Source organism: Apteryx mantelli, chromosome 7 (assembly GCF_036417845.1).
Source record: "Apteryx mantelli isolate bAptMan1 chromosome 7, bAptMan1.hap1, whole genome shotgun sequence".
NCBI lineage: Eukaryota > Metazoa > Chordata > Aves > Apterygiformes > Apterygidae > Apteryx > Apteryx mantelli.
In genome coordinates, this window is record NC_089984.1 from 11113677 (window position 1) to 11140312 (window position 26636).

Here is a 26636-nt window from a genome sequence, read left to right on the forward strand (position 1 = left end):
TATTCAATACCAGGTTTCTAATCTCCTCAGCAGACTATTTTAACATGATTCTAAAACAGAGTTCAAAAGTTTTTTTGGGCCATTCATATGCTACATAGTTAGTTATTGTGTCAAACCCTATTTTGCAAGACACTTTTTTTTTAAACAAACAATTGGTATATTTTATGCCTGGAGCAAATATTGGGAGAAAAAAGATGTCAACTTGAATAACTACCTTCTCTGCCACCTGAAAAACTGGGCTTGCAGTTTTATTTCTGTGGCAAGATACTGACATCCAGTGGCCAATTAGGCTAATTAAAGGTCATTCTTCCCCAGGGAATCTGAGATGCTTTATGGCACTTCCAGTGGCAGTAAGCAGCAAAATGAGGTGTATCTGTCTATCTATCTATCATCATCTCATTTATAAGGCCACATTAAAAGCACCATGTTTAGGATTGCTGCTATAGCACAGTGACAGTTGCTTGTTTGGTTATGCTACCAGAGCTACTCTATTAGTGTCTTCAAGCTTGTTTACTGGTTATGACACCACATAGGCCATTTGCCAAGGAATTTTTCCTGAAAGGAAGCATGTGATTTGGGTTTTTTTAACATATCATTCACAAGATTGCATTGTGGAAAGACTAGCACTTGTGACCATATTAGTGCACGTCTGATCAGAAAAGCCTACTATTTATTAAACAGTTACAGGTTTTTCTAGCTTGGTACTGACCTGGTTAAAATAAATAAAGCAGCTTTTTTTGGTCTCTTTCTTTAACACATTAACAGAAGGAAAAACAAACTTAGCTTATACTTGTAGCAAACCATGAAAGAACATCATAAAGGAGAGAGGGGAGAAGATAAAGAGCAATCAATGTCACATTTGGCAGAACAAGGCCAAAAACCACACCTATAAATGCACCTCTGTGGCAATTTTCAAAGCTCTATGAACACAAATGCAGGTGCGCTATGATTATGTAGCTAAAAACAGAGTCAGAAACACTAGACATTTCCCTCCTGTGCTATGTAGTCCAAGAAGGCAGTAGAGATTTATTAGATCCTCAACAGCTTCAACTCATCCTCTACCTTCATTGAGCTTTGCAGCTCTGTCACTATGGGTAACAACGTAATTCTTAAACAAAGATGCCAACAAGCAAACCTCACATTCTGAGGCATACAAAACACTCTTAGAAGCCAATAAAAATAGATACACATAACTGCAAATCTGGCACATTTCCAAGTGTGGTGGCCTCTGCTCTTCAGAATTGAGCCCATCAAGTATTTCTTTTCCTTGACCAGTTTTACAACTCTTCTAGCTCAATACAGGTACTAGTATCACACCCACATAAAACTGGCATTATACAGTACAGCAGCAGGCCCAGCTCTCGCAATAAATATCGAAGGAGCATGGTTTAAAGTCCTGAAAGAGCATAGTCAGTGGTGCCACCCTTCTGCTAAACAGTGTTTAAATGGCTGTTGCCATGCTGCTTACCTCTGATCCATGTTCTCCTAATGGTGTAAGGTTGCTGCTGTGTGGTGGCTGCTCCTGCTCAGTCAGCATGTGAGCTTTGACACCTTCTATTGCAAAGCTGTCCTTTCTATTGGACTGGTGCGTCTGGTTGTGTGCGCAAAGCACACGGGGTCTTCAGCAGGAATAGGGAAACTACTCTCCAGCTAACCCATTTATTCATTCCAACTGAAGTACGGTGTTACAAGATTATCAAAACATTCAGCACCACCACCACCCCCCGCCTTACTTCCCCCAACGCACACACACTATTTGTAACACTTTAATCATGTTGGAGACCCTGTGAGTACTTCAGTTTCAACTCCAAAACACAAATTTTTATTTGCTAATCAAAATGTTGAGTTAGTTATACAAGTTGTTGGAAGAAATGCATCACCTTTTATTTTTAGTTTTTCCTCTTCTTCTGAACTGGAGATGTAGCACACAGCCATTCTGCTCCAGCTTTAGCACAGCTGCCTCCATTTACTTAGATTTATTTTCATTACTCCCTTAATTTGCACAAACAGTTTTGCATATGTTTACTTTCTTACCTCATATAATCAAAGTATTCTTTGTGCTGATTCCGATAAAAAACAGACAGTTTAAGCATACGGCCTGCAATCACTTCAGCTTTTTCCAAAAGCTGTGTTAGGTGAACTTTTGAATAATCTGGGAAGAAAAGACAATCTGCTAGTGTGAGGAGGAAAAAAAATACAGTGCTCTCTAAAAGCTACACCCACAAACTTAAAATTGGGAACAGAGAGAAGGTAATGTACTTAACACCATAAGGCACAATGCAGCTATACTGCAACTATCTAGCCTAGCACCAGTTTCCAACAGTGGCCATAAACAAATGTCAGGAGCATGCATATTTTAATCTCCCCACCAATACTCTGCCAACCTCCAGCTACTTTCAGCTCAGACGTCCTGCATCAGAGGTGGTTTCCTTGTACTTGTGACTCCAGGGGAGCCAAGAACTGCCCTCTCTGGCTTATGCCATTTAAGAAATTGTTTGCTACACCCTACCTGGTTGTGAACTGATAAGGAGTCACATAATTAACCAAGGTTGTTTAGGATCCAGCCTAAACTGCAACTCAACCAACATAGACAGCTCACTTCAGCTCTCAGCTTTCACGCAGGCAGGCGCACTGGCACTTGGTGATGACCATCTACAGGCAGACATATAAATAAATGTACATGTACTGGCCCTGAAGACAGGGTATTGGTGATGCTCAGGTTTTCAGCATGCTGAGGAGGGAGCACAGCAAATGTGTGAACCAAGCAATCTGTGAGGGAGCTGCCACTCTGTCTTCTCCACTGGTGCTTATGGCCAGCAAGAGGCACATGAGCAGCCCTACTCCAGTTTGGTTCCTCACCTGCCTTCCTAGCCTGGGACAAGCAGTGGCACCAGGCATAACACTGTGGGACAGCTAAGCTCTTCTGGAGCAGAGGGGCACTGCAGCTGCCTCCCACCTGTCACAACGTACCAAACCTGGGAGCACACAAAGCCTAAAGCTAGTCTTCCAATTTCCAGGTGTGACTATTATACTGTACCAGCCTACTTGATGCCAGTAAGATGTCTAACCCATTCATGCAAAGCTAGCTTTAATTGCATATTTCCTATGGTGCATGTTTTCTCAGCAATATTACCTGCTGTGCAAAATTCGATGATTTCACTCCACTCAGAAACAACATAATCGCCATCAACTTGCTTTGATGCTGTCTGCACTGCTACTGTGTATTCTGTTCTGGGGCTCAAGAACCAGTGCCCACGGACTGTCATAGGCAAAGGAACAGCTTTGGCCACCAATTTAGTGGGTACATCCTAATGGGAACAACAAAACAAACAAACAAAGACAAGTCATCAGTGCAGCCAAACCACTCCACCGCCACCACCACCACCCCCCCTCCTTTGCACTTTTTGTAATGCAAGTCCCCAGCCCCTGGCTCTTCTGTGTAAAGCATAGTTAATTCTCACAGTTCACTGGTGCAGCAAAGTTAACAGGGTGACTGAGGACAATGGTCAAGGTCTGCTCTAAGAACTATAGTGATAACTTGCATATATGAATTTATTATTAGTTCCAAGTGACTGTAGACTGATACTGTTATATATAGCCTAAATATACAATTCCGACTAGGGCTGAATTTGTGCTTGTGTATGCAAACAGAGAAGGACCTGTTACTGAGCCCAAGGACATCTTAATTTAATGTAAGAGCTTGTTGTGTTCTCATTACCAAGCTTTGATTTCAGTGTAACCAAAGAAAATTCCTCCTGCCTTCCATCAGGCCACATACATATATTGCTGTTGATAGCTTTCAAACCAAACTGCAATAAAAAAATTTAAATATGTTGCAGACTAGTTTTGTGCATTTCACATGTTTCATAGTATTGCTACTTACATGGAAGGGCATTTATGAATATTTATCAGTAGCCACAGAATCTTAAGATGACTGTCGTGTGAAAAGTGGACAGTTCAGAGACATCCATCACTACCCACATAAAATACTAGCACAGTATCCCCTTAAGAAAAAAAAATAGAAAACAAATCGAAAGAGACTTTTTCTGTTTCTTCATGAGCAGTAAGCAAGACCTGAAAGATATTTTTTGTTTTCAGTTATGGAAGAAGTATCTATCTTCCTCTTATTGTTTGATGTCAGAAACAAAACTGTCTTCACTTTCTATATCAAGAAAGCGTAAAACCAGCAGCTTGTGATACCACAATAACTGAAATGTGATTGATAATCAAGGATAAGATTTTGTCATCATTTTGATTTCCTTTTTTTGCTAGTTCTCATTTAAATCAAATATTAACAAACAGCTGAGCGAAGACTTTCTGTGTAATAGACTCAATTGTGCATTCTAAAACAAAGGATTTTTTTCAACTAAATAAATATATATATAAAAGATATAGAAAAAAATTACAAGAAAAAGAAAAAAAACGTAAAATGACATTTAAAGCTACCTCCCAAGAACTCTACTGCAAATGCGTCCCACTGGACTGAATTTTGCAATGCGAATGCAGTCAGCAGCTGCTGCAGTTCCAGTCATTAGTCTTCCTGTCATCTTTCCTTTGGATATGGTAAAAATGTTCTCCACCTGCATCAGGTCTCTGTGCCCATATAACAGTGCTGGGTTTTACCCCCCGCCTGCCCCCGTTAATTTTGTCAGTTTTCACACAACACCGAGAGCCTCGTTGTCCCCATGCCTCCAAGCCTTACCTTCCAATTGTCACACTATAGTGCATCAAAAAAATCTCTTCTAACTGCACCAGAAATGGTCAGGCTACCTACAGCCACAATATTAAATAGTGGGTTTTACCTCTTGCCTGGTTGTGGTGGGATATTATGCATTTCAGAACTCTGATTTTTTTGTTCTTTTTCTAAGAAAACTTGTTTTTCAAGGTCACTATACTGTCCTCAAGAAAAAAATGCTGAGGTCAAAATTTCTCGGGGCCTTCTCTATTTCCTCCTTTGATCCCTCTTCTTTTTAGCCTTACCCTGGCCGAGTCCCCCAAAGAAGGGCAAGGAAGGTTATGTGTCGCCTCAAGGACAGCCGGGAGTCTGGAGTGGCTAATGGCTGCTCAGTCATCAGCATCCAATCAAGCAATGCCAAAGGTACCTAAGCTGCAACAATTCACAAGAACAGCCTGGAAGCCCTGCATAATGAAGCAGTGGGGTACGCCAGTCACACTACCTCACTCCTTTTTTGGGACGAGATGCCTGCTTTGTAGTCCCTTTTCTTTGCCAAAGCAGCAGCAAAACTGGGGTCGCAACCGCTACCTGAATGACTGCTTTCAATTTTTCAGTCTTCTATGTTTCATCTTATCCTTCCCCTTGCCAAATTTGTTAGTAGGACACCATGTGGGAAGTCAGTGTAGCTAGGTTCTAGTCCTAGTTTTGCCAAATATCTGAGTCTTATTTCCCCAGCCATTATGTGGGAATAGTCATACTTCCATACATTAACAAAGTGATGAGGTATACAACTGCTCTAAGGAAAAGACAAAGCCTCATTAGAATTTTAATCATTGCACACTACTACTAATACAAATCTCCTCCTTCACACATATGATGATAATAGTCATAAACTATAAAACTATATACAACCTAAATGAGCTAAATATACTTTATATATTTACCAATGGATAAAGCACTGAAAGGACGAAGCTTTCATGTACACTAGCCTGGGTACACAGGGAAACAAACAGCCCCGTTTTCTGAAGTACAGCATCTATCTGTCAGGTTATGTCTACATCTCAGCTTGCTTTTGGCTCACGGCCTATATCTCACTTAATATTAGCTCTCTAAAAGTTAGAAACTAGTTTAAGCTGGTCATCTGGGCTCCTCTTATCTGTGAGAGAGACGAGCACTCATAGACAGTGAGTCACCCTATCCTTAAATAAGAAGGATGATTCTCTTCCCCCTGCAGATTCCTGTCTCTTTGCAGAGGCTGACTGCTGGTCGACTTCTGAGAGCAGGTCCCAGCGCTCCCTTCTTCGTAACTAAGTGGTGGGGCTCACTCTGATTCAGTTCCCTCCAGATTCTGGGAGGAATCAGTCCCTGCTGTCCCAGCTATCTGCTTTCTCTCCACCAGGTCTACCACTGAGCTTCAGCTGCAGAACTAGTACAAATAATATTATAAGGAAGGTTTGTCTCTATCAATATTAGGGATATGGCAAATTTTGAATTTGAGCACAGGTTTTCTGGACACAAGTTCATTCTAGAAAAGCGTATTCAAAACTGCTTAGTCCTAAAGACACATTAAAGCAAACGCCTATGTGCGCTGGCACACGTTGTTCTTAGACTGCGCAGACTGTGGAGTTCTCTTTCTTACCCACTCTGCCTGCTGTACTGATTTCTACCATTCTGACACCCCCCCCCCCCAAAAAAAAGCTCTACCAGTTCACTAACCTGATAGTACCAATAAATTTTAAGCCACCTGTGACAAGACATCCAACTTAATCATCATTTTAATTGACATACCTTACCCTCCTGTTCTTACAAAAGCAATTACGCATCTCCTTTGTCACAGTAAAAAGCTAGGGAATTGCTGAGAAAAATAAAATAAATCTAATGGCTTATCTTTATTGTATTACCAATATCTCCTTTTTTCCATTATTAACATTAGTCCCATCAATGTGATATAAATTTTAAAGTGAATTACTGTTTGATCTGCTAGGGTGGCTCCACCTTTTACAAAAACAAATTTTACAGCAATTTGCACATGGATGAAAAGGTATGTAAATAATTAATGAAAGAAATTTAAAAATAACTAGACAAGTTAAAAAAAAAAATCTAAGCAAGCATTTATATTAGAAGGTATATTTATTCCTAGAGTAAAAAGCGGGAATTTGATTTCAAAGGATGCCAGCCCAAAACAATAAAAACAGCAAGAAAAAAAATCTATTATATTTTATTTGTTACCACAATTAAAAATGGATCAGAGAAAAGGCTGGTATAACACCACTGAACAAGCACACCAGTTCTACCAACTGTGGCATGTTGGCCAAACATATAAAATTCTCTGTTTCAAATAGTGGTAAGTAAGTGATTTTCATTACATTTAATGAATACTTTACTTCCAACCATATTAAAACCAAAAAAGTCTCATAAGGCAAAGGGAAAGGAAATTTATAAACATGCTGTTAACAGCAGTTATGGGAAAAATACTCTTACAATAAAAAGGCTCGGAGAAATTGGTGAAAATCTTTCCTGGTTATCCCATCGGTTTATAAACCATTAGTAACTTGGATGCTGGAGGTAGAATTAGAGCTCTCATGTTTTCTAGATGGTTATTTGTGCCTCAGCAACCCTTGTCTTTTAGGGATCTTGCCAACATTTTTTTTTAATTTACAGATGATTGTGCTGTTTAATCTCATCCTCTATCTTATTCCATGTTTCTTTAGACATCTCAATATTGACCTATTCCAAGACTGAAGCAAATTTTGCTGGATTTGATAACCACAGACTTTGCAATACATTCAATGTGTCCCTGCACCAGCGGCTAGAGAAAAGAGGCCAGATGACAATTCGGGTCACAGTGCTGAATGCTCAGAACTAAAATTGCTGGAAGCCTTCATAGAAGTGCATTGGGATTTGTGACTCTTCTGTTGAAACGATGTGTTGCTCTCACAAGTCTGTCACAAGGACAGGCACAAAATACATAAATTGTTTTAGTAAAGATTAAGACCTAGTCAGAAATCAAAACATGTTTCTTGCAAAAAATTGCACAGGTTGCAAAATTGTTTCAGTTTTAAATGAAATTAAAAGGCAACGTTTAATTCTCTATGAAACAAGTAAGTGTGTGTGTGTGTGTGTGTGTGTGTACACATATGCATTGGGTAGAGAAGGAGAGAGTATTCTGAATAAAAAATTCCTCAGTCAGATTAATCAGAACCCACCTTTGCTGGATGTCCATGACCTGTTTCTCATGGTCTGGTTTTGAAAGGTTAAAACAACACTCAGATTCATCTACTTAAAATTAAGTATTTCTACCCTTATTTTAAAGTGAAAATTACCTTGTGTTTAAATTTGTTGGAGTTCTTGTTTTCTTTCTTGTTGAGATCGATGAAGTAATGAGTGATGCGGTCCTTGGACTTAGAATCCATATCCCAAGAAATCTTGAAGGAATCGCACGTGATGTTGCTTATTTTGATGTTATGTGGAACTGGCAGTTCCTCCATCTCTGCTATCCCACTATCTTGTGATTTATTCCCTGCATAAAAAATAAGCATGATTCCTTTAGTTAAAGGGCTACTCAATATGACTAGCTCTGTTTTCTTTGCTCCAATACAATGGCATCTCTGAACAGCCTTTCACAAAATCTCACACCTAGTACTCAGAAGCAACTGTAAGGCACAAGTATGCAAGTCCCATTTTGGGTGATGAGAACTATTTGAAAGGGATGCTATTCTTTGTGTGAATAAGCACTAATAACATGTAAGCATAGACTGGCTAGCATCACAACTGTGTGCAGTTACAGTTTCACTATAAGAAACATCTGAAGCTATCAGATGCTACAGTGAATAGTTAAGATACCACCAATGTGCACAGTTAATGTAATGGCCCTAACCATAGCTGTAAGTGAAGTAAATACAAATTGAAATCATATTCATCCTATAAGTATTTTCCAAGCATGAAGTAAAAACAACCTTTTCAAGGTTTATAGGTGATACATGTATATATATACATACACACACACACAGAGATATAAAATACTGTCTCCTTTCTAACCAAAGTACTGACACAGTGATCACTTTGTTAAGCCATTGTAAAAGCAACATATACACCAATTTCATTTTCCTGTTGTTATTCCATCTGTTCTATTTGCCCTGTTGAGACTCCCTGCAGTTTCCCTGGGAAGCTTTTTTTCTGCTTTATTCCAAGTGCATATGGTAGACTGAGCAGATGTCCACTGGCCCCGAGAAGCATCCTGGGTTCTAAAATTAGGTCTTCTCTTAGTTCCCAGGGCGACTCTGCAGTAGAGCATCCAGTGAACATTAAAACTCAGAAAGATTAGGTGATCTTGGTCAGATTTACACCGCATAAGACAAAAGTCAAAAGCAAACAAACAATAAAAAAGAGCAGAAAGACAAAAGAAATGAAAAGAAAAAGAAAAGAGAAGAAGATGCAAAGGAGGGAATGAAGAAAAAGGGTGTAAAATAATTTAAACAAACATAGATAAGAATAGGAAGAGAGAAAGGAAAAAAACAAGTATGATGTCTGTGTCAGAAAAAGAGGAAAGCTCCCAAATCCTGTCCAGAAGAGGAAGACAGGAAGCTCATGCAGAGGAGCAGGGAGAACACATTGTCAGAATTTGTTTTCAATCGCAAGACAGGGACATGTAGTTGCCCACTATTAATTCTAGATAGTTCCACAGGGTTCATCACAATGAGCTAAATGACTTTAAACTGTTAAAGACACTAGCTGCCAGCACCCAGTAAAACAGAACAGTTTCGTAAAAACCGTGCGAACAAATAAATAGTATTTTGCAGTATCCTAGTTCAGACAGAGCCCACAAGAAAATGGAGCAGAGGCATTTCCTTCCCAATCAAAATATACTATTCCAAAGACATCCCATAACTCCAGTCCAAAAGTACTTGCCAAAGCTCTATCAAAACACTTGTAATAATTAGTGCCTTTAATCTTTTGTATATGCTGAAACTACTCTGATTCATCTGCAGCAAATCATTTATATTTCCAGCATAACTGATATAAAAATGGACACAGAGAGTAGTTCTAGTCAGTAATAATAATAAACAGATTTGACTTAGAAAACATTAGGGACATTTCAACCTAACAACATACATTGTCAGAGTTATATCAACACCTCAATGCAGGAATACTAAGGCTGGCCCGACTGTTCAAAATTCTGCTCATACATATGTGAAATTCAATCACAGTGTCTCAGAAATCCATAGACCACCAGGTAGTATTCTGAATAAAAGAATTTTATTGACAATTTCAAGAGCCAGTGATGATGTTTTTCTATTTTTATTCCATTTTATGTATTTACAAACAACCTGTTGTTTATTTGTTAAACATCCTATTGTTTTTTCTTTTTAATCAATACCAAAGTCAGATGGTGCACGGTCTTACTCAAAATCCTGTGCTATTTGTGCCATCCACAATGACATTTTCAACAGCTGCACCGGCCTCAGAAATACCAATCATTACTGAAAGCTTTCTGTTCATATAAAATATGAAATACGTGGTAAGTGCTTTTCTCAACATGAGATTTCAGAAAGCTAGCCAGGAGATAATGGCATTACTTTCTTTTGTAAGCATTTTGTATTTGAAAAAAAATGACTGAAAGCTCCAAAAGGTATACTGAAAAGGTACATGAGGCAGCTCTTCCTGGAGCCAGGCCCTATGTTTAAGCAGAAGATGGAGTGATGCTGCTGAGGTTCTCAGACCTCCTGGAGAGCTGGATGGGCTCAGATCACAGCACACGGAATAACTGATTAAGGACCTGACCATGCACACGGTCAACAAATCCAAGCCATATACATCCATGATATACATTAACGTGCAACTGCCTTGCTTGCAAGCTTCTTGGAGCTTCTGTACTCCACACGCAGGGGCCCTAGCCATGCTACACGGTAGTTTAAACTCCAGGAGAGGCATGGAAAGCAATAAGGGTTCTAACCACCGACAAAAAGTAACAGAGATGATAAAATACTTCAGAACACACTGATGGCAGTCAAAGAGTAACATTCTTCTGCAAAAGGGCTTCGGTAAATAGGCTTTCTTTTCTACAGAATTCTGTGAAATAATGTCTGGCATGCACCCTTAGATGCCTGTGCTCCTGGTCCTTCTACCTTCTTTGCTTATGAAGTGAATATAAGCTTTGGTAAATGTTTATCAGAAAATCCTAAAGTAATTTTTAGCAACGTTTTAAATATAATTCTGAGAAAATGAAACTACTTGCACTAGTAAATGCCAAAACTATCTTCCAGTTTTTGTGAGAGACCAGAATCACAAATCAATGCTTTTCTGAAATCTTTAAAGCTCTTTGAAAGTGTAAAAAAATGTTTTGAAATATGAACAGGATATGAAGATAACATGAAATACGAAAGAAAAATATCTCAATCACCACCACAAAGTAACTCCAGTTTTTCTTCTATGTAGAATAAGAATTATCTGTGATATTTGCAATGCATACTTATAATACAATACCTATTTGTGCATTCCTGAATGTCAAAATCCATTGAGATGACAGGCAGCAATACAAACCTGATAATGAGGCATAATAATAATAATAATAATAATAATAATCAGGATGGTGATTCAATGAGTACTGGTAAATGGCAACTGTTTAATAGCAATCTGTGTATCATTGCATGGGAACAGGAAAAAAAAGGACAGACCATGAAAAGCATTAGATTTGATTGATCCTAGGAACCAAAAATGCAGATATTAGACCAGTTTTCTCCATACAGTAGACCCCTGGCATTCAGACCAACAAGAAATTCTGAAGCATCATTCTCTTGTAAAGAATAAACTCTAACTCAGATTCTGGATCCTGCAAAAATTAGTGTTTTTCAACGTTAGGAACAACATTCTGTCCTGACACATGCTGAAACAAGACATAAAAATGTGAGATATCATCAGTGCCTGATGTCATTGCACCATAAGTAGCTAGAAAAAAATGAAGATGCCAGGATAGCAGCTAAAGGGGAATCAGAATGCCCTATCCAGTTTGGCAATGTACCTACATTGCTTATAAAACTACATAATGTAGAGTATTTCCATTAGCATGTATTAATTTTATAAAAGCATTACAACTACTATAACATATATTTATATAAGATAAAATAGTGAAAATGAGCAGAATTGTCAATAGCTCAGTTAAACTTATGAGGCAGTTGCTTAAGAAAATACTACCATCTGCTGTTAAAGTGGGGATTCAACGAGGCTCCAATAAGGCCATTCCCAGGTAAATATAACAGCCCTTTTAAACAGTAATGTTCGGCTTATGGATGGTACCTGGTTGGCATGCTGGGATCAGCAAAGGCGCATTTAACCTGCAGTCTGCTAGACTGCAACTGTCTGACCTTGGAGCAAGTAAGGCAGTCAGTCACTCTAGCATTAGGAACTGGTTATGTTTTTAGGCCTTTCAACCTACACCTGTCAATTTTGTTTTTTTTTTTTTGTCTTTGATGAGTATTGCTATCAAAAACCTGTCACTTGTATGGGTAGGGCTGGAACAGATGAGGCCTCCCATTCTAGAGGTGGCTCTGAGGCAACTCCCAGGTTAGGAGCAGGCCAAGCAGGCTGTGATTATAGCTCTGCTCTCTGTGATGCAGGGGAGAAAAGAACTGTGCATCACTGTGTCCCATGGTGTGGGATCACACACTGGGCTGGTGCTGACTGCCAGGATGGAGAACAAAGGGGTAACAGTAGGGATAGAGTGAGACCCAATGACACCCAAGAATTGGGGCAAATTCAGATCAGTATGACTATTTAGGTGAATTATACTAAAATTAGGGATTATAAGACTACCAAAAATGGGGTAGAATCAGGATCTCCTGAGGTTTCCATGAAGTTACTGTTTGCATTCATAGGCCTAATTGGGTTGGAACAGGCCTCTCTGATCTCAGTAAGCTGGGGTTTCATGGAGTACTTGGGATCTGGTACTAATTCTTACACCCAAGGGCTTCCTTGTTGGAGGTACAGTGGAAAGACCACCCTGTATCAGGCTGGTGTTGGGTTAATGTTAATAAAACTGTGAGAAACTGTGAAGACCTGTTATTGCTTCCACCTTCATGCCAGGACTGTTACCAACTGTTCTTCTCAGTCTGCTTCTACACACTACACAGTGGAGATCTAGCTGCTTCCACTGCTATTCTACACTCAATCTGACTGGTAGCACATTCTCCCCAGTAGAATAAATTATAAGCTATTCAGTTGCATCCTTTATTTCCTATTGATGACATTTGGTATCTCTCAACATAAGGTGTCATGAACCTCGATCATGCAGACTGGGGTGCTAATCTTCCAGTGACCTACAGACAGTTCCTGAACCTACAAGGCAGTCTCCCCTCTGGTTTTTCCCCTCAAGCTTTTTCATTGCTAATCTTACTGCTTGCTCTTCCCTGAGCTCCTTCCAACTTGGAAGCACTTCCTAAAATGCCAGTCGGAAGTGTAGCCAGTATTCAGATGCTGTTACAGAAAAAGGGCTGACACCTCCTCGGCCTGTGACATGCTGTTTGCATCCCAAGCTGTTGTACTATCTGCAGTTCTAAGTCTTTATAACTACTGCTGCTTTGTCCAGTAATTCTGTCTTAACCACATCTCCTCCATATCTCCTGGCATTTCTCTAGATTGACTGTTCAGGATTTTCTGAATATTATGTGAGTGCCTCTAAAATATTTCTGTTTTGAGAGCTCTGTGGTGCACATGATTTAATATACAATCTACAGTCTTTCTACTTTCATTCCAAACCTTTATCACTGCAGTCTGCAGTATCTTACCACTCGATTCACTGCTTAGATCTTGACATGTTGCAGACCACAGTGATAACAGTATTGCCCAAGCAGACCTGATTTTTTCCAAATATATGTCATGCCATGCTTTACTAGGTACTTACACAAAATCTAGCCACATCACCTACATGGGGCAGAGTCATTCTATCCCTTTTTGTCCTGTAGGACTGTCTTAATTGGTTCACCTTTAGTATATCACTTTCATCACATTTTCAATATCCTTAACCAAACCACTTTAAAAGGTTGGCTGCTGCAGAGGACTGCTTACAGGCCTGTTTCCTAGTTAAGGCTGGAGACTTTCAGGTGAGTGAGGTCTCCCACAGCCAAAAAAATGGGCATGTCATCCCTGTGTGCTGCAGAAATACCCCTATTAAAAACAAAAACAAAAAAAACAGACTTCACTTATGTAACAAGCAAAAGGGCCCATTGCTTATTGACCCTTACAATATGCCAAAGTCCACTCGTGTCCATAGGTCACACTTGAAGCATAAGTCTTTAAATTTCTTCAAAGCCACGGAATAAACACAAAAACGCCAGCTTTACTGAGATCAGCTGGAGAACTGCAAGATTAATGCTTTATGCTCCTATTCACAGGCTTATCTCTCTCTGCCATATCCAGAGTTAAATTTCAAGTTAAAATGTGTAATCAATTTTAAAGCAGTTATGATAGTCACTGCTGCAGCTAAGCCAAAATACTGGCAAATGGGTAACAAACCAATTTTATATATATACACAGAGACACACTTAATTTTGTAACCTCGTTGTATCTTCTAGTCGCATAAATTAGCTATGGATGGGAAAAAAGGCAGAAAATTCCCATTGAACATTCATGGCTTTCATCTGTCACTATTGGAGACGAATGCTAAAACTTGGAAACTGATAAGTCCATGTTGAAAAGATTTGGAAGAGGACAAATTTCTTTTCAATTTGCCTTATCACTCAGGAAACAAGTTGCTGAACAATTACACTCGCAGCAATGAGAGGATGGTACGGAAGAACCTTAATGCAACCTCTAATTGGTAGTTACCAAGCATTTACAATCAGTTAATTCTTTTAACTTTAAAAATTTGATCATTCCCTTAGTTCTAAAAATGCAGAAGTTCACAGCAGGGCAAGGGAGTATTTGCCTACTGATTTTTCATTTCACAGACAAACTTTCTATGTTATTCACAAAAGAAATCCTGAAAAGGCTAATTTCTAATCCATCTTCTAAACATACATATACAGTTCACAAAAGTGAGTTTTCTGAAAGTAGACAAATAAAATAATACATTCCCTTGTGGGTTCCTGTGACCTTGCTCATGGAAGTTTTGACTCTGATATTATCCTGTCAAATACATTCCTACTATTAAGCATTAACAATGGAAAGAATTTAAGAGAAGCAGTATGATATATATTTAATATAAGTATATAATCTCTACAAACTTTTATATTTTTCATTGTTTGAATGCAATTCATTATTTGGAAACATTAAAAATATGGGTTCACACTCAAAAGTTACACATCAAATACACTGCAGTAAGATTTCCTAAGTATTCAGAGCTTATGAGATTTGTATTCAGCAATCAAATCACACCCTCTTTCCCATAACTCCATGGTAATCCTACTAAGTCACTGTTCACAGCAGTAACTACGTAGCTGGCTGCACTATGCAAGCATGAAAAATTATCCAGCAGTCGATAAACAAATTCACAGAAAACAGAACCTGCAAATGACTAAATACAATGACAAAATAAGCATCCATCAACAGGGAAAAAACACAAATGCTACAGTCATAATGAGTGTGATTGCTTGTACTGTGTGTGAAGCAAACTTGTGAAATATTCATTCAGCTGCAACAATGTCCATTAAGTCCGGAAAAATTAAAAGAAAGCAGGGCCAGGTGAAATTCTTTTCTCTGGTGGAGCTGTAAAAGCATCTCTTTGCTAACTGTGGATCACAAAATAGATCTGTAAAATACTACAGGTTTTTTGCAATTTGGACTTAGATAATGGGAAAATGGCCACCATAGTAATGTAAGAAGGCTTTTCAGATTGCTATTTCCCTTTCATGGGGTGAGATTCAAATAATTGCCAGTCCAATATAGGGACAAAAATTATTTATGCATTTTATGTGTGGAAAAACTGTAAATATCTAAACAGAATTTGGGATTAAAGGAGCTCTGTCTGAACCACCATTCAACCAAATTCAGAGCTAAGAAGTGGTGGAAAGTTACACATTCCTAAATCAATATGAATGCACTTTATATTGTAGAGCTCAAATGTGCCAGGAGAACAACCAACAGAAAGGAGAAGAAAGCAATAAAATGGCCTTCCCTTGAATTATTTTAAATTCTCTTGTTGACTGTGTTCCCTGCTAAGAATTGTCCTTCTGTCCCTCAAGATGCAAATTACACCAGTTTAATGATGTGTAACTTACATTTCCATTTAAACCCATTATGAACCCTGCTCAACACGTATAAATAGATTTGCCTCATTTGGCATCACACTAGAAAATCTCCAGTTGTATGGACAAAGACAAGTAATCGGTTCCAAGTTTCTTTATACCCAGGGATAAATCTTCAGTGTTTTTAGAGTCATGTTGTGGGAAACATGGACCTCTGATGCTTTTATAGCAGACATGCAAAATCTCTATTATGCCTCTCCTAAGATGCCAACACCATTCCACTGGATCTTTCAAAACATGTTCCCAAGGGACTGGTAACGAACAATAAGGCATTTGGGGCTGTCAGGTTGTACTTCATAAATCTCTTATGCTTGTCCTTACATCTGAAGTGGTTGCTATAAAGAAGTTTCTTTGTCTGAGAATGAAATCTTTTGCATTTAATCTGATCTAGATTTAAACAAGCCACAAAACAACAGAAGGCCTGTTAGTGATGGCTATTTTCAGTTACAACCCTTTCTTTTGCAGATATCCACTACAGGAGATGCAAGTTACACTGAAACACCCTGAGAGCTCACTAGCCCATCTACTACATTCTCAGCTGAGGAGGTGATAATTAACCACTTGGGGACAGCAGTTTCTTAAACTGTTTCACACTGATTTGGCAAAACACATCCATTAAATTCTGAGTTTAGTTTTCCAAAAGAAATGCATATACTTAAGCTTTCAAAGAAATATACTGTTGAAAGTCGTAACATCTAGCAATTCCCACAAATTTAACTGAAAATACTACAATGTTACTACTTTCTAAAGTCAAGTCACTCATTTAAGATTCCTCACTAGACACATCGTTAAAAATTGAGTAGAGGAACAGCAAAGTAAATAACAGATCCTACTCAGATTATGTCTGGAGACTTGCTGTCCTCTGAATCTACCTCTAGCAGCAACAAAGAAGAAAGCAGCTCAAGATACTGTCCAAAAAAAAAAGGTCTTTTGACATTTGTATGATGAAAAATCACCTTTTAATGAGAAATATGAAGACAGTGGAAACTATATGATACAAAACACATATTATAGAGGAGCTATACAAACCATAAAGAAAGCTAGCCCCACATAACGTGCCAAGTTACTGAAGAATGACCAACTCTAACCTTGATCTATGGCCCAGGATTGAAAGGATGCAACAAAACAGAAAGTCTCGGTTCAGCAATAACTGCTCTATTCAGCCAAATTGCAGCTGCCTTTGCATCTGTTGCTATTGCTAAAGCAACTCAAAGCAGCCTCTAGGCTGCTCTGATTTTTTATGGCAGCTAAGACACCTGGGAGCCACTGCATTAATTGGGAATGTCAAAAACACAGGGAAGTCCTAATATTCTACAACCAGCAACTGGGAGGAAAACCAGTGGAGCAGTCATCCTGACAGTTCTGCATCACCACAATATTCTTCTACACCAATATAATTTCACTTGGCTGGTTCACATAGTTTTGGGGTTTATCTAGGTTGCTGTCATAGTACAAAAGATAGTGCAGTGAGGGCTGCAATGCACTGTCTTTAGAAAGACACATAAGACACTAACTCTTGTAGTTTTTCCTCTGTGAAGTGTAAGGGTCCATGAATACCTAGCAGTCTGATCAAAGTAAACATGACTAAGGTTAGTAAGCCAAAAGATAAGCAAGGTGAGACAGCACCCATATAGAGCAAAATTAAAAACTAAAGCTGGATCCTTAATAAGTTCTGGGAAGATATTTGTAAATCAAAAGACATATGTAAATGGGGATGAGAGGTACAGAGGAATAAGATACGAAGTAAGGAAATTTTGAGACTCCTCCCTGCAAAGATAGGGGTTACATTATAGCCAGATACCAACAGCACATGTAAATAAGCACACTAAAAGCCAAACAAAATCTAATGATCTAAATCAGAATTTGTTTTTAAATGTCACCTTTTTCAGATATTAAAATATATTCATCTGGAGGGAAAAGAAAGTGTTTTTTTCAAGTTAATATTTTCAACACAATGAGAGACATTCGCTATGACCTTTTGAAGCAGAAATGTTTGATGAAGGAGTATCAACTTCATAAAGAGCACCTAGGCATCTTGGGCTAGAAATCCTCTTACTAGTTACAGATATTAACAATTAAAAACAACTCTTTTAGAAATGGATAACTCTCACAAAAGGAACAAGGACTTCCTTAGACTTTCTGAAACAGAAAAATTTTACTTTGCATTGGCTTGATAATTCAGCAGATCAGTTATATATCAGCTTTATGAAGGCAAAACAGTAAGCTCTCAACTCTAAAAGCTGACATAGAATGACAGTATTTGAGTGCTCTAATTCAAACTGAATTTCCTAATGTATTGTGGAGGTATTTTATTTCCTCAGAAATGCAACAGAAGAGAGAATTCCTCTTTCTGTATAACCACCATAAGTGACAGAAAAGTCTCAGGAAATTATATATTAGTTGCATACATTAAAGTTAATTAAGCAAAAATACAATATCATGTTTTTCTTCTGAGTTCTGAAGTGAATAGGGCCCCATCCAACCTCTATCTATATAAGACTCTTTTAAAGGACCAAGATAATAACCCCCTACTGAGCAAATAACGAACCTGAATCACAAAAACTTCAATGTTCTCTATATCCCCATGTTCAAGTGAGACAATGCAATCAAATAGAGGAAATACAAACACAAAAGGATTTATAAAATGTGATTGAATCAAGGCCAGTGTTTGTTAGGCAGTATAAGTGATACTTCTCCAGGATGGCTATTGTATTTCAAATTTCAACTTGTTAGTCTTAGCCACATAAATAACATTGCATTATTCATGCTTCTTTACATGTACAAAAAATGAGTGAATAGTCTCAGTCTCTTAAATGTCTCTCTCCCCTCTCCCCACCAAATCCTGGCAAACTAACTCCTAATATAGGGCAAATATATTTAAGAATATTTTCTGAATGAGTATCCTTGTAAAACCAATTCCTACACTAGATAAAAAGAGAATGCCTGGTTCTATAAATCCTGTTAGAAGGATAAACCCTTCTAAATCTTCTCCTCGTTTCCTCCCTTCCCTCATGTCTAATACTACTGCTGTGCTTTTCTTGTAGGATAATATGCATTCCTTTTTACGTCCAAAATAAAAAGTTTTGAACATAAAGCATTACTTATTTATAACTATAATATTTCTATTCATATGTACCAAGTGGTTCTGAAATGTGCATACACATTCAGATTCCCCTGATATATATATATATATATATACACACATTTTTTAACTCTAGGCTTAATTTAGCTCTTTGCTATTATTCAACACTATTGACTTTCGAAGGAATACTCCACACTTCAAAAAAAGAGAGCAGAACTAAACTCTCTGCAAGCACAATTGTGCCTTCAGTACAAGTGCCTTCAGCAGTGAGTGCACCCTAAAATTGTGGCTAAGTAAACTTCCCTGAGCAATCTCCAGAAATTTTACCCAATCATTGGCAGAGATTTGAAGCTGAATGAGTTTATGAACAGGATACAAATCTTCTGGTTTCTGTACTGAAGAATTTCTCTCAGTAAACACTCATTACACAGGGCTCAATTTTTCCCTTCCGTCTCACATGGAGGACAAATGTACTCCACAGGTAGTCTCATGATTCAAATCAGGACCAGGCCAATGCCTCAATCCTGCAGTTGGCAGCAACAAACGTGCAGACTCCTTGTTCCTACTGAGCAGTGCCCTGCTCTTTCCCAAGCCTCATTTCTCCCTGCCTGCTGTCAACTACAGGACCGAAATCTTGTTCTGCAAGCAGCCCTCTCATTTCACAAAGACGGCTCAGAGACTCAGTTACTACCTGACAGGAGGTGTAGTACAGCAACTAAAGGAGCATGTAGAATGAAAGAAATGCATTCAGCAAATGCATTGAAGGTTTGCCATTTGCCTAAATACTAACTCAACCCAGATGCTCATATGTCCTTAGCAAAAGTGCTCGAATATCATGTATTTTGAGATTTTGCACAAATGGGACTTCAGGGGCTTATTTTCCTCAAATGTGTCAAAGTTTGTTTTCCACTAACATCAATGGGAATACACAATGTGAGTATGGCAGTTCTGACAGCTAGTAGTAGCAAATAAAGAGTTACACTGATGTATTTTGGAATATGATTATGCCAGCAGAACTGTAGGGCTTTGCTTTGTAGTTCAGGCATTCTCTCAGTGGACAATGAAGCCAACATTAGGTTAAACAAGAAATTAAATATACGTGTACAGAGAAAGTCACTGTAATTAGTAAATAGAAATCGAATAGTCCCATTATAACATTTCGGTGGGATATAAATTTTGGCTTGGATACAAAATTCACACAAGTGGATTTGTTGGGTATATATGCTAATTCTTAAAAGTTAAAGATAATAAAGCCCAACCATTTCTTTGCTACTTAAAAAAAGATAGTAGTTACATTAAAAAGGAAAAAGCTCAAGCCACATTCACTGCTGGGATAAGACCACTGAAGACTGTGGAATTACACATGGAATACATTTTGTACAGAACATACATCATCTAATTTAAACACAAAGGCTGCTGTCCAAAAGATTTTATACATATTACTTGCAGCAATGTTCACATGCAATACTGATATGAGATACTACTGTCATAACCACTAATACTTCTGTTATGCCACGGAAGAGGAAAACAGCAACAAAGACTGATGTTAGCTTGGCAGGTTAATCTCCCTACATTCACTTTGTTGTCAATGGAGATAGACGGTCTCCCAGACTGGATAATCTGAGAACCTACATTTAGGCTCTCACATTCAACTTTCCCCAGGAGAAGTCTATTTCTTTTCGCTGACCAGAGAGAGAGGCCACAGAAGTTAAGAATAAGCTGAAGTTAGCCTCTGTGATTACTTCCCAAATTATATTTGCTGATTCTTGTGATTCATCTGCAACAGCCCCTCTGACGACTTCCAAGATTCCCATCAAGAGAAACACGAGAGAGAACAGAGGGCAAATGTAAACATTACATTACAACCAATTTCTGAACTTCCACCACAAAAAATCTATATCTTATTGACTCGGAAATATCCTCTGGACTGACACTTTAAAAGACATAAACTTTTCAAGAATAATTATTCTGAATTTCTGTGTCAAATACCTTCAGTGTTTTTCACTTATCCCCAAAATTTTTCTTCTGAAATTAATAGGATCAAATGTCAACTCCATTTCAGCTTGACTATGAGTGCTTCTTGCTGACTGCAATTATAAAATGTGCTAAGTTATTTAATAATTGCAACCTTTAGTTAATTAATAATGCCTTAAATTGTATCATCAAACTAATTTCTCAAAATGATTGTTTCCTCTTTTATTATTACCATAAAAAATATCCGAAGATATCTCTTTAAGGGATTAGTCCTCTGTTGTTATCAGCTGATGGTGCCAGTTCTTCCTTTGATTTTTGATCCACCCTTATTTGAAGCACACATTTAAGCAACATTAGGTAACATCTTTGGAAATACCTAAATGACTTGGAGGTGTCTTGCTGTAAATCAATGGGATTTAAACTGAGTTACTTGAGTACTTCTGAAAACTTGATTGCAAATCTAACAATTCATAGCTATGGCTGACAGTGAACTGCGGAGGCACATGAGGCAAAAACCCAAAGAATAAAGCAAAATCTTAGTGAAAATCTGGTCAGCAAAACTTTTTGCAGCACCTAACATGGCAGGGCTGACTTTATTCTTTCACTGAGATTAAATTCTTACTGGGTATCTTATAGCCTTGAAATTATTTAGTATTTACGCTGTACTCATTCAGATTTAAACTACAATTTTAGGACATCAATAGCAGCCAAAAATTTGACTGAATACTAAAATGAAAATTGAAGCAAGTCTCTGTAGGTATTTTTATGGCTTTTTAGAGTTTCTCTTACTCCTTACAAATATTTTTGGAAGACAATTTTTCTGGCAACTGGATGCCTCAGTGCCTCTATAGAGCACTTTGCATCCCACAAGACTGAGCCCCTATTATCATTATGCCTTTGTTTCTATCTGTCTCTTTTTGGTATTTTATTATTACACATAAATTTGTGCGCCTTAACTCAATAAAATGCTCAGCTAAACACACATACGTGCACATATAATTTAATCTTCACTGTGTTAAAAAAATAAGGGGAAATTAAGAAAAGGAGGAATTTCATTATCAGGAAGGTTGTGAATAATCATGTGGGTACACATTCCTTCACTAAGGATGGGGAAAGCTGTAAGACACTAAGAAAACAACTAGCCTAAAAGATTAAATTGACATGCCATCATCCCCTTCCTCCAAGATATGCAGATCTACTGACCATTACCATGCTTTAAGGACCACTCCTTGCAAATCTTCATGGTAGAGAGCTGAGACGACATGTTGGGATCTCCTTTTACAACCCATGAGTGTCAAAAATGAGTAAAACGACTTGGCCAAATGAGCTGTGATTGAGTGCAAACAACACCAACCACGAGCATCTTGCTCTATCTCTTCACCCTGCCCGGTGAGTGACCTGGCTACGCAAAAAGATTTATACCAATATACTATTCCCAGCAAAGCTCTCTTAGGCTGCTTATACTGAAGAGGCATTTTTATTTTTTACTGTACCTTGTCATTTTGAAGCGAAACAAGCTTCTGTGGAACCTTTGGTGTAATGAGAAATACAATGTGGTAAAAATGGCCACATCTGCATTACACCACTTACTGGCACACTACTGGTTTTCATACCTCTGACCATCAGAGCTAGGCTAGTGCAATTCCACCCTGTTGAAATCAAATAGGACATTATAGGAGACTGAAAACATTAAGCCAACACAGTATTTACTGCTAACTAAAGTAATGCTCCCATTTTGTTCAGCCCAGCAAGCTTACAGTACATGGTGGTAAGTGGCTCTTCTCAGCATGTGTTGACTGCAAGATGCATTTTAAAAACAAATTTTAATTAAAATGAGTATATTTTAGCTGCTGAAAGGAAAACAAGGTAATAAAGGATGTAAGAAGCTCTAAGTCATCTTCTAGCTTGCTTTAAATGTGATTGAAAAATTAAAATGAATGATACAGCCACTTACGTATATTAGAGTATAATGCATATAGGCAGTTATAAGGAATTCCAGATTTTGAAAGCTAGTAACTACACCAGAAACACTACTATAAAATCAGTTCAATTTATCACACATACTTCGTTTATTTATTTAGCAGGAGAAGTCTGCACTGTCAGGTAACTACAGACCCTTATGAAATTCTGTACGGCCATACATCAGACTGCACTCAGAATCATTCTGTAGTGTATTTTTGGAAGGATCTTATCTCAGTACTACAGGAGCTCAGTACAGCCTTGCTGGAAAATGAGGAGTGACATTTTTCTGCATGCAGACTTTCACCCTGCTGATTATTAAAGGAGAGATTTTGGAGCATGAAGAGAACTAGAGCTTCTTATAGCTTGAAGTTTTTCCCTTGTGATGAATAAACAAGTACAGCTGCCTTTGAGACTGTGGAATCGCCTATGTCTCCAAGATTAACAATGGAAGAAAACTGACCTAATAGATGATGGCACTGACTATATGACCCTGGTTAAGTTGCTTGGGGCCAGATTCCTATCCAGGTTACACTGGTCTAGGTCACTGGCCTAATCGGTCCAAAGGTCTTCATCTAATGCAGTGTAACTCAGGGCAAAGCATTGTCCTTAATCTTTTATTGCTTTTAATATTAACTGTATGTTAGAGAAGTGAGCAGCCTTTTGGACATGATTTATATTTTAATACATCACTAAATAAGAGAGGGTGTCCTCTTTCATTTTAATTATTACTATGAACCTAACGCTCATACTAGTTTACCTCTTTCTTATTGGATAAGCAACCAATCATGCCATTTATTGCAGCTGTGTCTTAACTGAAACTAAAAATCTGTTATCTCCAGTTAAGTAATGTGAGTTCAAATCTAGTGAAAAGAGGCAGCCTAGTATTCACATGAGCTTTAATTTGACCTACCAGCTTGTCTGAAAACTACGACTGCCCTGGTCCCACAAGGATTTTGATTTAAGACCCACTTTTCTTTCAAGTGAAGGGAAGCTCACAGAGAATGGCAGAATTTGTCATTTGAAGGGCAGCAGGGAGAAATCAAGGCTGGGGAATACAACTTTACTGTGCATTTTTCTTGAGCAAGTAGGGTGCTCAGCATGAGTGGGCTATTGTAACTCACTGGATACACTGGCAGTCTGCAGCATGAATGAGCATTTCTTCACTTCAATGCACAAGTAATTACTGTATGCCTTTGCACACAGACTTCTTGTAAGGAAAAGGATTTGGGTCTGTTTTACACCAGTTTGTGTTTTTTAACTGCAATTTGAAATGTATTACATAATCCCAATATTTGCAGAAATTCTGCTATATAACTAACTTGTACTTTTTTCTTTTTTTTAACTTCATTTTTATGCAGGTTTCAGAGTTTCTCTCAGTTCCTGACAAATGACGGATACAGGAGTTTTGAGGGCTTTTTTGGCAGGGGCTGGAGTTGTTCTGTTTTGTTTCATTTTTAGCTGGTTTCCTAAGGCAACTAAACACAGACAAATTTTTTGGATGTGGGTCTGTCCCTTGGTTCACCGATAATAACTTCTGAACTTCTGACAGGAGTAGAGAGCTCATAGATAATTTAAGTTGCTACCAGTTTCATTAAAGTAGGCAGACATGTAGAAAAGAGAGAGGACCATGTTAAATACTTCCTATCAAGGGGAAGGCAACCATATGAGTACAGCTTTTAATAGACATTAGAAAATATAAAGGACACAGCTATGAATACCTTGGTCACAAGAAGGCTTTAAACAGAGTTTTCACCATGTTAGAATTCACCTCTCACTCAGAGATGGTATACCATATAGATTCTGTAGGTTTATTAAAAGTCTTGTCTCCAGCTGATTTTTTACTGCCATCATGGCATTTGTAGCAAAGCTCACATGTAGATTCTCTGATGTTTAATGAAAGGGACAAAACTCAAAATGAAGTCTTGGCATAATTAAGTTTAAAAATAATCTGTAACAACTCTGAACCATCAGATTCAAATCCATTGGAAATCCATTGTCCTCAATAGCTCCAGTGCTCACAGAATTATTTTTTAAAAAAACGCAGCTCAGCTGGATGTTTTCAATAGTTTCCTTTATGAAGTCTTCTGTAGTCTTATCACCTAGGCTATCAAACAGCCATTGGATGGTAACAAGTTATCAGTCACTCTCTTGCTAAGACAAAATTGAATTATTGGCCTAAAGGGGACTAGCTGCACAACCTATTACAAATTCACTAAGCTGACCAAGTCCCCTTGGAGATGTTACTTAAAAATAACTTTTACTTAGATTCATCTTGCATGTTTTGAATTTACAACATTTAAAAGCATCCTAAGTAATACTTTCCAACTCACACTCTCTACCATGTGGACTAAATATAACAAGCCTACTAAGATATACTGAAGGATTTAGGTTCACTGTATTGCCTTATGGCTTCCATCTCAAGCACTGCACACTTGCATTAGGGCTGACAGCCTCATCAGAGAGCCTGGCCAGTCAGCTGGTGGTTTGCTCAAGGAAACGACCCAGAAACCAGCTGAGCATTACAGGATATACAAAAATAGAAGGAGGAGAATAAGTATTTTATTCTTCACACATAGGGCCTGATTCTGTCTTCCCTGCACTTACACAGTTATGAGGAAGCAAAAAGTACTGGATATGTTCATACCGCACACGTCATGCTTGGGGACCCTAGCTACCTGATGCATCACAAAACTTGAAATTATACTCTCATATTCTAGAAATGCTGCTATATTCAGACACCTGGAGGTCAAACTTTTTTTTTTTTAAACTCCATGTTACCTAAACAGTGACGAAGTGAAGTATAGACGCCATAAGCAACATACTGAATGGAATGAAGTTCCGACACCCGGCACAAAGCAGTTCACAGAGGAAGCAATGAAGTGTACCCAGAGTTTCAGGTGCCTCCTTCTAGTGGGGAACAGGAAGCAAACTCTACATATGGGCAAATTTTTCCTGAACTGAAACAAACCTAAGAAATTGCCTATGTGTGAAGTTCTACTGCTCAAACCTGTCCCTTCACGAAAGATGAGACGGTGACTGTCTCATCAGAGCACACATGGCACTGGCTACAATTCCAGTGTGTTCCACACAAAGGGGCCAGAGCTTCTCTTGAAGTAATGGATTCACTGAACTGGTAGGTTTAGGGATTTCCAATTCCTGTGATCGCAAATATGTCTTAAAATTACATTGAAAGTTTAAAAGCTAAAACGCTGTCAGAAACATTAGCACTCGGAAAGCCACATGTTTACTAGTGAGCTTTAATATTAAATTACTCACATAAATCCTATCATAAAAGTATAAGTGCATTTTCAATATTTACTTTATGTTATCAAATGCACCTTACTAGCATTAAAATACAATCTGCTAAACACTGTTTTTAATTTTATCTTTCACTTTATATAGGCTCATGTATAATTTTCCTTTAGATAAATTAGATGAAACAAGCTAACAAAGGACCAAAGACACAGCATGAATCACTCCACTGATACACATACACTAGTACTTATGTTTGGCCATGATTGAAACAGGCTTTTAAGGTGTTTTTATCCTGCTGATTTTGATGTCTATATGTCTTCAACTATGAGTACACATAAAGAGAAAGGCAAAAATCAGAATAATCCTCTAAAAATGTATTTCTAGCCCAAAACCAAGGATAGACAAAATCCAGACAAACAGCAATTTCAGGAGAAAAATTCCATGTTAGAGA

General features: G+C 38.1%; 1 protein-coding gene across 5 annotated transcripts in view; it reads right to left on the minus strand.

Moving 5' to 3' along the window:
* Positions 1 to 26636, minus strand: part of PHYHIPL (phytanoyl-CoA 2-hydroxylase interacting protein like) — a 133947-nt gene that overhangs the window by 4931 nt on the left and 102380 nt on the right. For all 5 annotated transcript variants that reach the window (XM_013955925.2, XM_013955924.2, XM_067299790.1 and 2 more), the window contains exons 2-4: positions 7999 to 8195; positions 3134 to 3308; positions 2035 to 2152 (exon numbers count right to left, since the gene is read on the minus strand). In XM_013955925.2, the coding sequence (XP_013811379.1) occupies positions 2035 to 2152; positions 3134 to 3308; positions 7999 to 8163 (458 nt within the window). In that variant the 5' untranslated portion in view covers positions 8164 to 8195. The remainder of the gene's footprint in view (positions 1 to 2034; positions 2153 to 3133; positions 3309 to 7998; positions 8196 to 26636) is intronic.